This window comes from Prionailurus bengalensis, chromosome B1 (genome assembly GCF_016509475.1).
Source record: "Prionailurus bengalensis isolate Pbe53 chromosome B1, Fcat_Pben_1.1_paternal_pri, whole genome shotgun sequence".
Lineage (NCBI taxonomy): Eukaryota > Metazoa > Chordata > Mammalia > Carnivora > Felidae > Prionailurus > Prionailurus bengalensis.
The window spans coordinates 69,851,359-69,868,080 of record NC_057344.1 but is presented as its reverse complement, the minus strand read 5'-3'; the positions used below and the strand labels follow the sequence as shown (position 1 = coordinate 69,868,080).

General features: G+C 37.6%; 1 protein-coding gene across 3 annotated transcripts in view; it reads left to right on the top strand.

Annotated features, from left to right (window-relative positions):
* TMEM144 (transmembrane protein 144) overlaps positions 1–16,722 on the top strand; it is a 53,045-nt gene that overhangs the window by 22,718 nt on the left and 13,605 nt on the right. For all 3 annotated transcript variants that reach the window (XM_043566660.1, XM_043566670.1, XM_043566649.1), the window contains 6 exons: positions 1,119–1,241; positions 3,229–3,328; positions 5,262–5,342; positions 11,498–11,579; positions 13,480–13,556; positions 15,747–15,865. In XM_043566660.1, coding sequence (XP_043422595.1) covers positions 1,119–1,241; positions 3,229–3,328; positions 5,262–5,342; positions 11,498–11,579; positions 13,480–13,556; positions 15,747–15,865 — 582 coding nt within the window. The remainder of the gene's footprint in view (positions 1–1,118; positions 1,242–3,228; positions 3,329–5,261; positions 5,343–11,497; positions 11,580–13,479; positions 13,557–15,746; positions 15,866–16,722) is intronic.

Below are 16,722 nucleotides of genomic sequence, written 5' to 3'. Positions count from 1 at the left end.
TTGCAAATTTTTTTTCTTCCAGAGCCTTTCTTCTCTTTTTCTTTGGAGTTAGGATGGAAATGGAAACTACTAAAAGAAGAACAAAATATATTTGAAGGGGTAGAGGAACTGGCTTTTAGGTGTCTCTCAACAACTGTGTGATCCTGGGCAAGTCTCATCAGCTCTTTTGTTCTCAATTTCTCATTTGTGAAATGAAGAACTTGTCAAATGAAGTTCCCTCTCATCTCTGCGATCTTCCTTTTTTGTCTTAGAGGTTAACAGCCATTTTTTTTTCTCTCCCCCAACATGAAATTGAATGGAAATAGGCAAAAATCTTCCCCAGTTAGAGTCAGAGGAGCTACACTGAGTTATAACTGCCCTAGTCTTTGTTCCAGTGTAGACTTTTTCTTTAACCTTTTAATCCCTAAACCCTTGATGGTACAGAGGCGTCAGGTAGAGATATGCCTCATATCTCCATGTCATCTTCGGATAACTGGCAGCAAATGGCAACCCAGAGCCCAGAAAGAGAATTCCCTGACCCAGAACGCTTATTCTCAGGTTTGTAATGTCTGGCTCATCACAGGCATTCAACGCTAAATGTAGGAGGTCTATGTGTGGCCATAAATGGCTTTATTTTTATCCCAAGGGTGGCACAAATGATCCCTGAAGGTTTAAATTACTGTTATGCTGTTCTGTAATTCTTAATGCTGTGTTTTGGTGAGAGGTGGCAATACCTGCAGCATCTGAATAAAGGTATATAGACTTGTTCTTGCCAGTACTCTTTGGTAGAAAATTCTTGATGTATCTAACAGGTCAAACAAACAAACAAACAAAAGAATCTTAGGCAGGAATGCACTGTATTTGGTAAGCTTCGGAGTCAACAGCCTAGGTTTAAGTTCAAGGTCTACAAACCATTAGCTGTTTAGCCAAGTTGCTTCATCTCACATTCATCTTCTCCATCTTCAAACTAGGGTTAATTATGATGCTTAACAGTTGTAAAAGTTCAATGTACAAAGTACCCACGTACAGGCATTGGATAAGTTGCAGCTATTCCTATAATAATATCTCTTTGATATTTCCAACCATTAAATTTATTCAAATCAGTTTGAACAACAGAAACCAATTTCTCTTATTTCCAGGAATGTTTCTCCAGTGGGTACTTTGTGCTGCCATATGGATGATTGCCCTGGCGGTCAATCTGATACTACATTGCCCTAAATTTTGGCCTTTTGCAATGGTTGGGGGCTGCATTTGGGCAACAGGTAATGTGTGATATAATTTATTCTTTAATCATTTAATACCGATCAAAATGACTCTGATTCACAGTAAAAGAAAATAGCATCAACAGCAATTCTGAGCAATCCTTAGTCATAGATACTAGAAATTAATTTTGTTTCTTTCATTCAGATGCTGCATAAATATTTTGGGTGCATTTCTTTTTTCCTCTTAATGATTTCTTTCTTAGTTCTTGGTAGACAATTATAGCAGATGTATTTCAGTTGTTCCCTATCTATTCAAGCATAACTCATATATTAGTTTAAGTGCTCCAGCCTTTTTTTTCTCTATGTTTATCAGAAAATATTTTTTAATAGTAGCCTCTACTAATATATATTTTTAAGATTTGTCCTTAAATGTAGGCAAACAGGCACACATTATCATTTCAAAAGTACTGGCAAAAAAAATAAAAGCAAAAAATATTCCCTTTGTTGCTTTATCAATTCCTGAAACTATATAAGAATGTGTACCTTTGCTTGGACAGTCAGGATGGTTTTCTTCCATCAATATAAATACATTCCAGGAGATTTCTATTCCATTTGGCAAAACGAATTCAAAGTATCAAGGCTCTTCAGGGGTTAATTTGATTAAAAGCAAATAAATTCTAAAATGTTAACAATGTATTGGGTACCCACTTATTTTGAGTCTCTGCAGAATTAAATGATTTAGTGAAGTTCATGAGTTGGAGGACAAAAGAGTTAACTTTTAAATTTCCATTCACATGATCATGTTTATTATGTTTAATGGGGAGAGGGCAAGAAAGAAAGCATCCATCTATCCTCCAGATCTTTATCACAACTAAAGTATTTATAATCACCCAGGAGTTTCCTTTGGGATTCAGTGGAGAGGGCTATAATTTGAGAAATGTTGCAGAGGTGGATGAAATAGGTCATAGTAACTGAATGGATATGGGGAGTTGAGGAAAGGGAGCAACGAGTGATGATGTAGGGATTTTATTATAGGTGATGAGGAGGGTGGTGGTACCATTGACATGAGTGCTGAAAATACAGAGAGGTATGTGTCCAAAAAGAAAAAGGATAGTTCGGCTTAGGACCTTTTGAGTCTGAAGTTCCTGACATTCCCACAGTGGAGGACCTCTGGTTGGAGGCCTCTCATAGTGGTGGGAGCATAGCACTAAAACTCTGGAGAAAGTCCAGGCTAGAACAATACCACTGGGACTATGTGTCTCTAACTGACAGCTGAAATCCTGAAATTAGGTCAAGTAACCAAAGAAGAATATAGCAAGAAGAAGAATGTGTTCAGGGGAAAATACTTAAGGGGCATCTAAATCCAGAAAATATGCCGAGAGAGAGCAAACAGTGAAAGAGCTAAAGAGAGAGAGGAGGGGATCAGGAAATGAAGGCATCTTGGAAGCTACGAGAGGAAACCTTTTAAAAGGCGATTGCAGGACTGAAGCCAGACTGCTGAAAGGTTAAGAATTGTAAAAAAAAACACAAAAAACAAAAAAACAAAAAAAAAACAATCATGCATTTGGCCTTGAGTGACCTTCCAGAGCACAAAGCAATGAATGCAGGATTCCAAAAGACAAGTCAGTGAGCATGGAAGAGCAAAGTCTGGGGCCATATTGGGCCAGAAACTTCTACCAGTGGTGGCCCTGGTTCAAGTCTAAGACTAATTTTACTGTTGACACTAATTTTATCATTACAGCTTCTGCAAAAAGTTACAGAATAGAGACCTATGTTAAGGATAAAAAGCATTGGTGCTACTAGGCAAAGAGCTAATTTAATATTTTTCTTTGTAAGCTTTTGTCTTATGTTTATTTCTTTTAGCAATCATAACCATGAGTTCAATGCCAAAAATGTAGTTATTTTATTTAAAAAGTAAGGAATTGTACTTTACTAAATTTGTCAAAATCTCATAAGCTTCAGTTGAAGTTAAAAACTAATTCAATTTGTAAATGTATTTTTTTCTATTAGAAATAACATATTTTTTTTCTGTATGTTACATCTACAGGGAATGTTGCTGTTGTCCCAATTATCAAAACCATTGGTTTAGGCCTTGGAATATTAATCTGGGGATCTTTTAATGCCTTAACTGGCTGGGCAAGCTCAAGGTAACAGAAAACAATTTCTGTAAGATTCTCTACACTCATGTAAGACAAGTCGTAGGGATTGGGCTAGCTGAGAGAATAATGGTTCTTAACCTCACAGAGATTATAGCTGGTAAGACATACACATAAAATATGCTACTTATAATTATTCTTTGTTCTAAGTTCTAATATCTGGTCTAGATATTGGTTAAGATATAGTAAAGAATTGTCTCCTTAGAACAGAAAAAGGAAGAGAGGAAGGGAACTGGTGTTTATTTTCCCTTTTTTGTGTGTGACAATTTGCTGGACACATTATGTGCATCATTCTCCTCTCATTTTTACAAAGATGAGGTAAGCACTACCTTATTAGAGAGCTACCAAAGAGGTTGAATAACCTGCTGAATATCACAGAATGAATAAGATATTCTTCAAATCCAGGCCTTCTAGTCTTAAAGCACATCTTCTTTCTAGAGCCTGGGTCAGGGTCACCAAACCAGCCATTTTTATAAATAAAGTTTTCTTGTAACACAAACCCATCCATTTACGTTTTGTCTATGACTGCTTTTACACTATAGTGGTAGAGTTGAGTAGACGGTCTGGCTCACGAGAGACAATCTGGCTCCCAAAGCCTAAAGTGTTTACTCTCTGGCCCTTTAGCAAAATGTATGCCAACCTCAGCTCCAGAGGGGTCCAACAGGGTCACCAGAAGCCATATGTGTCCATTTATATTCAAAGTTAAATTAATTAAAATTTGATAAGATTAAACATTCAGTTTCACAGCCACACTACCCATATACCAAGAGCTCAATAGCCATATATGGCTAGAAATTACCCTGGTATACAGTGCACCAGTAGAAGTGCCCCATCATCATAGAAAGTTCTATTTGTGCTCCCCTTGTTAAGCATTAAAATGAACACTTAAGTGGAGTTTGGGAAGACAAGTAGAAGGGAAGATGTCAGGGTGCCTGGGTGACTCAGTCGGTTAAGCATCCGACTCTTGGTTTCAGCTCAGGTTATAATCTCATGGTTTGTGAGTTCGAGCCCCACATCGGGCTGTGTGCTGACAGTGCAGAGCCTGCTTGGAATTCTCTCTCTCTCTCTCTCTCTCTCTCTCTCTCTCTCTCTCTCTCAAAATAAATAAATAAACTTAAAAAAAAGAAGAAGAAACAGGGAGGATGTCACCCTTACCTTACTTTTTGTTCTCCTCTTCCCTCTCAAAGCATTATAACAACCTCAGTAATAACAAAACAAACTGACCTCCAACCTTACAAGTGCTATTTTCTTTTGCTTCTTGTTATTGCCTCTTTCACTCTTGCCCTGAATGGTTCACAGTGGTTGTTGGTTATCATCGCTATAAACTCAAGCCATGAAAAAAAAAAAAAAATTAAGGTGATGCCAAAAAGGAGTGATCTTTAACCAAGCAGTTATTTAAAAGTCTGTTTCAGAAAAACTGAGAACAAATTGAGGGTTGATGGGGGGGTAGGAGGGAGGGGAGGGTGGGTGATGGGTATTGAGGAGGGCACCTTTTGGGATGAGCACTGGGTGTTGTATGGAAAACAATTTGACAATAAATTTCATATATTGAAAAAAAAAGTCTGTTTCAATAAACCCTATACAAAATTGCAGCCAATGAATCGGCATTCAATTACTCAATCATTTATTTTGTCTTCCTTCTTCCTTAGTCTTAATAAGAAAAGAACATCCAAATTTACATATACTAACTCACTGAATCTTCATATGAAGGAAGGTATATGTATAATAATTATACCGACCATATGGGTACCCCATTTTAAACATGGGGAATTGAGCACAGTACACATAGTTAACTTATTCAAGTCACAGTTAGTAAGAGAGGGATTTAGGATTTGAATCCAGGAATCTGACCCTGAGTCCATGCTCTTAAACACTATGATGAACACATTTTCAAAAAAATGTGATGTAACTTTCTCAATTCTAGGTTTGGCTGGTTTGGAATGGATGCAGAAGAAGTGTCAAAACCAGTGCTAAATTACATTGGAGCTGGATTATCGGTAGTAAGGTATACAGTCATTTCTAATTTAACTGTTCTTCCAGACATCTAGAATATCTTTCAGAGATCTCAGTGTGTTTACATTTTTTTAAGTCTGTGTTTCATAAAAGTGACATTATTTGTCCTCATATTCTTTATCTACGTTCACATATTTTGAGGACAAAAAGGGTCAGGTCTGGGGTCACAGGCCCCGTTTTAGTTCTCAAAAGCTCTGAGACTTCAGGAAAATCAGCTGCTTTGAAGCTCATTTTCATTATCTGTGACTTTTTAGAAAAATCACAGTACATAGCTCATGAATTAGAATCAAATGGCACATTATTTTGCAAACTAAAAAATACTATATAGGTGTGCCTGGGTGGCTCAGTCAGTTAAGCGTCCGACTTCAGCTCCGGTCATGATCTCACGGGTCATGGGTTCGAGCCCCGCGTCGGGCTCTGTGCTGACAGCTCAGAGCCTGGAGCCTCCTTCAGATTCTGTGTCTCCCTCTCTCTCTGCCCCTCCCCCGCTCACACTCTGTTGCTCTCTCTCTCAAAAATAAACAAACATTAAAATTTTTTTAAATACTATATTAATAAATGTTATGATGCCCCTGGAATAGTCACTGATTCTCTCCTCTTAGCATTACTTACTTACTCTTTGCCACAGAGTTTCCACATTCCTGCCACCTAATCTCTTCTTCTTACCCCAGTTAGATAACTACTGTCTCATGTATGAAAACACATACTCATATAAATATGTATTTTTGGATGTATCTGTATCTAGTGGTATGCACTATATGAATAAGGATGAAAATGACTTTAAATCTCTATATGGCAGTGGTCAATCAATAAAAATCCAACAGGAATTAGGTCACCTTAAATTCAGTCCCCTTTCCTTTCTCGACTCCATTTATATACCCTGTCAGTGCTTCACATAATGGATGGCACTGCCTGGAAAGATTTTAGTACTTTTTTATTCTTCAGGGACAGAACACTATATTTCTCTTCCTCCTGCAATGATGGCTTTTCCCCAGCCACATTCAGGAACAATCTCTTTGTCATTGAAATGTTGCCTAAGAGAGTGGTTCCAGGCCAATTGGAGAAGAAATAACATAGATTATTCTAAAATAGCAGATTCCTGACATTTTTGGCTAGAGGTGATTTTATGTATTTTGTGCAATTCATGCAGCATACTAGCTTTGAATATCTCTCTCAAAAACAATTTCTTTACACCCCCAAATTGTAATGCAGCGGGCCTTAGGTTTGACTTAATGGTAATTTCAGGCCAATTTACTCAGTCCGTCAGGCATTGTTTCTCTCCATGTTTCTTCTTTCTTTAGAAAGTGCACATTCTCTAAAATTGCAAATTACTCATTTTCTACCACTTCTACACGTATGACCTTGGGCAAATCTCTTAATTTCTCCAAGCCTTGGTTTCTTCATCTGGTGTTAAAGTGAGGATAATAATTGTGCCAGCTTTGTCAGATATGTTGAAGAGGAAATGAATAGAAATATGTTACGTGCTTTGTATATTGCTAGACACATGGCTAATCCTCTATAAATTGGGTAATTTTTATTATAATAATCATACTTTTATTAATAACTAGTTCATGTTCAATTACTGTTTTCCCCGTGGGCATGTGTTGTTCAACTCTGTGGTAAACTAGTCAGTGCACCTGGGGAATCACACAGCTTGGTTTGAAGCTTGGTCTGTGGTACAGAAATGTAATGCTCTCTTCCTGCAGTGCATTCCAGCTCCCTTCTATGTTTCTTTACCAAGCAGCCCTTCTGGAAACTTTCATTTCATCATTTTAACTCAGTTAAATCAGTTTGTTCAAAGGGCATCCACTGAAAAATCTTGGAGTTTCATGGCCAGTATAAGGAAATTTGGAATGCAGTCACATTTGTTTGGGATATTGCTTTTCTTTTTAAAACTGAAGCCATTGCTCCTATTGTCTATACAGTCCAGTTTTTAAAGGATTGGTTAGATTATTTCTAACCTTACATTTTTCCTATATGTAAGGTAAGTATCAGTCCGGTTCTACAACCAAAACCACTCTGTGTATTTTAAACAGCAGAGGATTTCACATAGGGAATTTTTTTTACAAAATTGTGATAAGGCCCAGTGAAGCAGAAGGAGAAGGGGCTCTTCCCAAAGCCCTGGGGCTCACTCTCCAATCAATATGCCCTGAGTTACCACTGCTCCTGAAACCACCAAAGCCACCATCAAAACAAAATGGCTTCCCCCAACCTTTAAGCCTATCTGTATGCCTCCCCTTGGCAAACCTAACTGCTAATACAGTTTGGGAAGATAGAGTTTTCAGCCTTCTAGTATCCATGGTTCAGGAGAGAATATACAAGGGTGGGTGATGGGAGTAGAGCTGAAACTAAGAAACAATGTTCTCTTAAACTTTAATGAAGATCCAGAAGTCAGAGTTCATAAAAAAGCAGATTTCCTTTCCAATTAAAAACTGCTTTGGATTATCCTTGAGTCTGTTCCCCGTTTTTTTCTCACTTAACTTGCTTATCCTGGAGAGTCGTGTTGTGAGGAAATCCAATTTTTGTTTCTGGCCATTACTTTTCTTCAGAGCCACAGTCCTTATATCTAACTACGGACCAAGCTATACATCTCTATCTCTACATAGATGCCCCCCAGGCACCTCTTACCCAATCTGAAGTGAGATAAGGCACGGCAGAGGACCCTGGTGGGTCAGGCACATGGTCAGCATTCCACGAACACTAGACTTTTAGTTCTTTTCTCTCTGCCTTCAGTATTTCACAGTCAGAATTGCTTTTCTTTTTCTACCCTTCCCTGCAGACTCTTTCCTCATCCTGTGTTTCCCCTCTTGTAGAATGTATTAGCCACAGTTATTCAAATTCAAAACCTTAGTCATCTTGAGTTTTTTTTTCCTTTCATACCCCATCCTGTATCTAATCCTGCTGCAAAATTTTTTCTTAATGTTTCACAGGCTCTTCCTCTCCTTTCCACCTATTCCCTATGATATATCCACCTATATATGATTATAAAAATCTCTCACATCGACTTTCCCTAATTCCAGTTTTTCCTCTTGCCGGATTAACTTGCTCGTATCTGCTATCAAATCAGTCATCATTCTTCTGGTTAAGAACCTTGGAAGACTCCCCCTTAGATTCAGAATAAATCTGTCTCCTTAATCTGGCATGTCCTCCACAGTTACAGATTCAACCCTTCTTCTTAGATCAGCCTTGTCCCTGTATTGTCAAGTCATTGAGTCAGGATTATTTAGCACAACATGCTGCAGACATTTCCCTCAGCCCTAAGACCCTTTCCTCAGCCTCTGTGGCCACCATTACACATCAATGGAGATTTTCCATCTTATGTGTTGTTTTCTTGATTTCTTCCTAATTCGAATGAGTCATTCCTAAACTTCCACTGCATTTTGTATTTCTTCTATTATGGAAATTCTCAGGGTCTGTTTTATATTATTCATACAGTTCCTTTATCCTTGAACTTCGAGATCCTGAAGGGCAAAGTCTGTTCATTTCTGTTATACCATCTCTCCCACCATCACCATTAGACTTTGCCACACTGCTTGACACTTAATAGCTGCTCAATAAAGGTTTGTTGAATTCAGTTGTGAGTGTAAAAACAAATACACCAGTTTTACTAATAGTAAGATGTATAGGGCCACAAATCTAGGGGGACTGGAAAGGTTGAAAATTTAGAGAAGCACCCCTAGGTAAAACATACTGATTTTTTTCCCATGCTTTTGACAATATTCATAGACATTATCGTTAAACTTTGTGTCTGACACACTGTACCAAGTTCTGTAAGTCTGTAGCCCAAAAGACCTTGTGATCTATTTGGTTTTATGTTCACATACATAAATTAAACGTCATTACCTTGTCTTAATTTAGTGCCCTGTACTCCCTCTTGATCTAATCGAGATGACTTACCTATTTTATGACAAACACTGCTCACACAAGCTAAGAACCACTGATTGCTTAGTCTTGATTTTTTTTCCTCATGCTCAAAACTCCCTCTTCCACCCACTCTTAAATAAAGAGTAAATAGACTCTTTATTTACTAACCTGTTTTGAGATTTTACCATGTTCCAAAAAGTACACTGAAAATTTTATAAATTCTTTTCTATAAAGAATTAAGTGGGAACACCCCCATTTCCTTGGATGAAAAAGTGGGTACATCCCTATTTCTTTAGATAAAAAAAGCTGAGGGTCAGAGAGGCTAACGGATTTGTTGCCGAGTCGTACAGTTGTTTGAAGAAACACTCGAAGACTTTCACTGGTACCCTTCAAGTATTTATGCCATCCTGTATTGTTATTACGAAGACACACTGGTCGATACAAAGTAGAGGGTTTTTACTGTAACTTTGTGAGGAAAATGCAGTTGAAATGTTTAATGATAGCTTTGCAAATTAACATGTATGGAAGCACATGTTTAACTAAGAAATACACATTTAATTGGGTTTTATGCATTCATTTTTACTGAGTGTTAAGTACTTTGAGAACTTTGAAGGATATCATATCTTCCATTGAATTAGAAAACCTGTAGAGAAAAAAGTTTACAAGAACTTGTGATAAATGGTCTGGATTACGTGATGACTATCCTTAGTGTTGTGGGGATTCAGACAAGAGGAAGATTCTGTGCGGACTGAGCTGGGAGGGAGGAGGGTTCTTCTCAAGTTCAGCACTTCAATTCTTCTTTAGTTTGGATAAGAAAAGGGGAGTTCGTGGTGTGTCTAGCTAAGGAAGAAACACAAGCAGAAGCAGGTGGTTGGAGAGGGTGAAAGAGAAGCTGAAACAGGGACCGGTCAGGGATGAAAGTCCATGCGGAGAACTATGTCAAGTAGGTTGTAAGGAACATAATACAGAGAGTAATAAAATTCAAAAAGGAAAGTTAAATTTGCAATAGAAAAGAATATGGAACCATTCAAGATTTTAAAGCATGTGAGAGACTGAACTAAGGAAACTAAGAAATGTTAATTTGTATTTAAAGAATAACACATTATATGCACTATTGTGCACTTAGCTACCTACACTATTTCAGCATCATATGTACTTTGAAAGCTTATCTGGTCTTAACTTTTGAACAATGCAAACATGTTTTTAAAAGGAATGCCAAGGGGGCATCTGGGTGGCTCAATCGGTTAAACGTCGGACTTCAGCTCAAGTCATGATCTCACGGTCCATGAGTTCAAGCCCCACATCAGGCACTGTGCTGACAGCTCAGAGCCTGGAGCCTGCTTCGAATTCTGTGTCTCCCTGTCTGTCTGCCCCTCCCCTACTTGCACTCTGTCTCTCACTCAAAAGTAAATAAATAAATAAATAAATAAATAAATAATAAAATAAAAACATAAAAAAAAATCTTAAAGGAATGCCAAAAGTATACCAAAGCTGTCAATTTTCTGAAGTTCATTCAGTATTTTAACCATTTTAACCTATTTGCATGGTTCAAAAGTCAATGTTAAGTGAAACATTTGTTACAAAGATACTGGACGTGAATAGACAATGCATTATGAGAGAATGCTAAACGGGAAAAAATCATCAGGCTTATGTGTATGTGTTTTATTTCTTAAAATATACTCTGGAGATCTTTCCATATCAGAGCACAGAGGTCAGCCTCATTTCTTTTTTTTGTAGCCATGTAGCATCCCATTGTGTAACCATGAAGGTGGCCTCACCTGAGTGTGGATGTACCGTGTTCTAGGACCCCAGAGTCTCCTCAGTGGGGGTTGTATAGTTCTGCACTCACATCAGTGGTTATCTGTCTTCTATTGTCTGTCCACCTGAGGATGCTCTTAAACTTTTAGGGTTTTGTTGGCATCATAGGTGCAAAATAGTCATTCAAGGTGGTTTTCATTCAAGGTAATTTTTTACCATGTGATTCCAGAGTTAAGTAAGAATTAAAAGAAAGATGCAGCTATTGGCTGAAACAATAGAATCAAGAGAAAAATCTGATTTGAGGGGAAATCTTATAAGTTAAGCCTCTAACTTGTTGCCATTAAGGACAATAAGAGATGCCAAAGAGAATGGCGGTTCTAGAGAAATGACAGGGCCACTGAAGAGGCAGTTTGGAAGTAATCATATCGTCAGGACTAGATTTAAGCTGTTTTCTCATAAAAATGCAGGCAGTTTGATATGAACCAGGCTTATGATAACCATCACTAAAATTTACTTTTGTTACAGTGCTTTCATATTTTTGTTCATCAAAAGCGAAATACCAAGCAGCACGAGTTCTGTGGACACCACACCGTTAATGACAGAGCATGTGAGTAGAATATGAAAAACCATATGATTTGAAACATAAAATTGAGGTAAAAGGAAAGTGCATAGATTTGAAACACAGATGGGAAAGTAGTTCTTTTTTTCCTTCATCCGGGCTGTCTAAAATATGTTTTCATATTACATATTTATTATAGTTAAGTCTAGGTAGCGATCCATCAAGATTGCCACAGGAAAGCTTTTCACCAATCACAGAGACCTACTTCTATCTATTATTGGTAGATCCCAACTGGGAGATGTATAAACAAGCCCATATTTTGGAATGGCTTAAGGATTTCTGTAATAAGAAGACCCTAAAGGCTGAAGAAGAATGTGAAAGTTACTTTAGTAAGAGAGAGGAAGGAGGTCTGAAAGTAAAGCCCTGAGAGAGTAGTGGGATCAAAGGCAGCCAGTGAAAGGATAAATCAAGTCATAGGGAAGTTGGAGTAGGACTTGATTTTCTTCCTTTTTCTCTTTTCGCCACATCCTTTTCCACTCAAAGATAAAGACAAGAAATATGTAACAAATCACTGGTTGAGTTTGAAGAACCTAAATGAGTCTGGAGTAGCAAATCTATATTAAATAGGGACAACATTTATAAGAGATCTGACAGAGACAGGTGCCAGTGATCACATACACAGAAATGACTTCAGGGAGAACCCCCATTGCCATGAGCCCAGACTCTAGTCCTTTATATTTCAAGTATATCTCCTAGCTGCCATGGCTCCATTGCTATCCAGATGCCCTCTGAAACTGGAATCCCACACCCCCACTGACGTACTGCCTCCCTGAGGGTGCTCCCTGTACTCCTTACTTCAAAATTAACATTTTCTTCTCTCTTCCCTCTTCCCCTATCAAAACCCTCATCAAATAAGGTGACTGAACCCTTAGGTTGAAAAAGTTAACTAATAATTAGCTGAAGTATAAGGGAAAGAGATTTGCTAACCCATAGACATCTCTATTCTGGAAAATGTCACAGAGAGAAGGGACAAATTGCGACTGAGTGAAGGAGCATTCCCATGTTCCTTGCCTACCCTATGGATTCGGATACCTCCTGAATCTTCAAACCACTCTTCAAGCCAAGGGAGAGAACGAGAAAAGAAATGCCACCTGGTACAAGATAAATTGTAGGCTAATTGCCTTAGATTTTCCTAAGCAAGATGGAGGGATATGAGCAAACCAAGTGTAAAGATACATAAGCAGCATGATTGGGTATTACACAACCATACGTTATGAACTCCTCATCACAAAAGAAAGCAGTATTGCCAAAGGAAAACTTGACTTAACACATGACAAAGAATTCAAATCTTACTTCTTATCTCTTACAAGAGCAGTAAGAGTATTACATCAAGTAAACTTTAGCCAAAAGGCAAAGATGATCATATTCAATATTATAAATATTATAAAGTTGCCTATAATTTTTATTGACTCCGAATATTAATCTAATCATGAAACATGGCTGGACATGTTTTATTAAGTAATTCAGTTAAAAAAAAAACAAAAACAAAAACTAAGAAAACTGCCTATCAATCTTAGGTATTCCGTAGAAGAGTCTGAGTTTTCCTTGGTTCTAATTTTTTTTAACAGATTACTAAAATATGCAAAAGAAACACAAGCATTGTTAACTTCTGTTACTTTTGATAGGTGTATCAAAGTAGCCATGTATTAAACTGAAAAAATTTAAACAGAGAAGTTGCCAACTGCCAAACCATTCTGAATGAAAGAGGAACAGAATCAGAAACATTTGAGTCTGGAGATATCCACAGAATCAGAATGCATAATGTCAATTGTTCATATTTTAAAGTATGTTTGGGAAAGAAGAGAAAAACACTGAAAATCTTTTTGTCACCAATGTGATTATCAAGGAGTGCTGTTTTTGTTTTGGTTCGTGCCAATATTTTCAATAGGTGATCAACAAAATTCAAGATCCCTGTCGTGACTATTCCTGGGTGGATAAACTCTCTACACTGCAACAGCGCATAGTGTAAGAAGAGGTTCCGTTATTCTCTTTCATATTTGGGTAAAGCAAGGGTTACTGGAGTGAAGTGATACTCATCTGAGTTCAAGAAGAAAATAGTAACATAAGCTCTGACTCCTGTAGTTTGATGGTGGAGAGACCTTCTTGTCCTCTGCTGAGTTTTTAGGTACAGAGGTCCTTGATCTCAGTGTTTCATGGAATTCTTAAGCTAGTGCAGTATCTCTGGCCAATAAGAAGCTGACTAAAGCAATCTCATTTTGCAGCAATTTTGTGCCTAAGGTAAAAGAGGTAATATAGGCCACAGCACAGAGTGACCGATATGCTCTCAGCAATCACAGTCGAATTAGGCAATACACTTCACTAATACTGCACTGCCCAGGAGGCCTGCCGTCCGCTGGAAGTCCCTACACTCATGTGCTAGATGATTTTATAATCTCAAGATATTCATTTTCAAATATAGTAGTATACTCTGGGTCCATGTATTTCTACCCCCACTATCATAAAGACTGAGAGAGTTTGGCTTACCATCAGCCCCTGTGTTTTAGAGTTTCTTGTGGGACGTTTTTGGATTTGCAGAGAAATGTGAAAATGTGTAAGCATATAGCTTGCGATTTACAGTCAATGACTGTTTTGGACCTTCTGTGGTGACACACATAAGCACTTGAAGAATATAAAGCATTTCCTCTGTTAGTATGTACACTATTCTCACAGTGGGAAAGAGGCAGTGCCTGGTGCATAACAAATGCTCGATGAATGTTTAAATCAATTGAGTGAATGAAAGAATGAGCTCACAAATAAGCTTTGGAAGATGAACATGTTGCTGTTTTTGCTTCAAAGTAAAACCGGTCTCTCAAAAAAACCACACTTTTTCACAAAGTTTCTCCCTTCTTAAGGGATTGTTAAGAAAACCATTTTTAATGTATATTTATTTTTTAATTCTCAAGTTAGTTAACATACAGTGTAGTCTTGGCTTAAGGAGTTGAACCCAGTGATTCATCACATACATATGACACCCAGTGCTCCTTCCAATAAGTGCCCTCCCTAATGCCCATCACCATTTAGCCCCCCACCCCCATCAACCCTCAGTTTGTTCTCTATATTTAAGAGTCTCTCATGGTTTGCCTCTCTCTCTGTTTTTCCTTCCCTTCCCCTATGATCATCTGCTAAGTTTCCCAAATTCTACATATGAGTGAAATCATGTGATACCTGTCTTTCTCTGACCATTTTTGATTGTCTCATGATTGGCTAGACCTGATCTATTAGTCCAGTCTGTGCCTGGGATACCCCTTTCAGGACTATGTGCTCCAGGCTTCACCAGGACACAGGGATTTCCAGTGTGGACAGAGCTGATTGGCCCTGTGAGCTCCTATTAAAATCAACTTTAGGAATATGTTTTTAAGCTTGGAAAGAAATGGGTTTGGTTTTTGTTTGTTTGGCTTTGTTGTTTGTTTGGTTTTGGGTTTTTTTTGCCTAAAACTTTCCTGTTTCATGCCATTATCCTTTGTATTAACTTAAAGGGATTGTTCCAAAATATTAATCATCTCTCCTTAAGATTATTGGGAATACTTGCTTCATGTGAATAAGGCCCAAGTCTGAGGAGTCAACATGAACCCTGTGCTAAGATGAAATATTCTCTTTTTACAAAAAGTAATGTCTTATTGCAAATATCCAAATTATTTTATTAAATCAGCATTTCTTGACCGTGCCATAGTTGACTAAGGCATAGTTGACATAGGCAAGTCTGTGGATTTCCATCATTGTTTTGAACAAGCATGCATTTAGTATTTTGTCTATCCTAGCCCTGTGCTGGGTGTTATTGGTTAAAAAAGAAGCAGAGGGCATAGCATCAGTTCACAAATCGTTCATATTTAGAGAGCCAAGTTTATTATGATGGCAATCGTCCTATCTATGTAATGACAATTTACAATGATAATCCATTATAACTTCTGTAAATTGTGTACGTCCACTATTAAACAGTGGGGGACCAAAGCTTCAGTCTGTGCCCTGATGCTGCTCTGACCCTGCAGGGTATTTCTTTGACTTTTGACAGTCATGTTGCTTGAGATAGATGAGTGATTTCTGCTTAACTGCTTGTGATTTATACTCTGAAGCATGCTTTCGTTATGATTCCATTTGTGTGTTTGTCAGAAATACTGCTGTAGGCCAAGATTAGCAGTGATGTATTTGTTTTTTAAGGGGCTGCAGTCTTGCAGTGATATCTGGAATACTCTACGGGTCTACGTTTGTGCCAATCATTTATATAAAGGACCACAGCAAAAGAAATGATAGCATATACACAGGGGCAAGCCAGTATGGTAAGAGTAAAACATTATTTTACTTTATAAATAAACTCCATACCTGTTTTTCTACTTAAGAATATAAAAAGAATGCGATTACGTAGTAAATCCTGGCACATAGATTTGATATTTTTCATTGTAAATGGTCACTAAAGATTAAAAGCAATAAAGGACTGTTTGAGTATTTTCACATGATCATCAAATATAAATATAATCAACTTTAGTCAGGATTTATATCAGCTACTTGGATGTTAACACATGGTTCCTGGCTTTATAGTAAGACTTAGCGATTATTTTCCAGTTAGTTAATCTCTGGGAAAATATGTACTCTTCTCCTCTTAAAAAAAAAAAAACTGAAGTGCAGTACATATCACTTTAAAATGAAATAAAGGTCAAAGTATAGCCTCGTTAGAGGATATTGTTTTTAAAGCATAAAGTAGTGCATTGAAAAGCCCAACATAGGCTCCCAAGTTATCTCAGTTTCCAGTGATAGAATTAGTCTCTCTGGTATAAACTTAACACTATATGAAATAGCCTTGTACAGACTCATCAGGAGATGAAAGGGTGTCTACTGCAGCAGTCCTATCATTATGTTACAGCATAGTTTCCATCAATGAAATCATAAAAGAATGAGATTGTGGGTAATCAAGTTCTAAATTAGATGGTACTGAAAATGAATGTGATCTATGTTCAGATAAGGGAAAAATTTGAAGGGCAAAAGTCATGAGGGAAAGACTGATAAAAAAAAAGCTGGTATTTGAACAACGTTAATTGAGTGGATAGAGTGAGGAAGGAAGACCGTTGTTTCTTCCTTCCTTTTTTATATTCAGCCCCGTGAACACCACTCAAATCTTTTACTAACTTCTGTCTTTTTT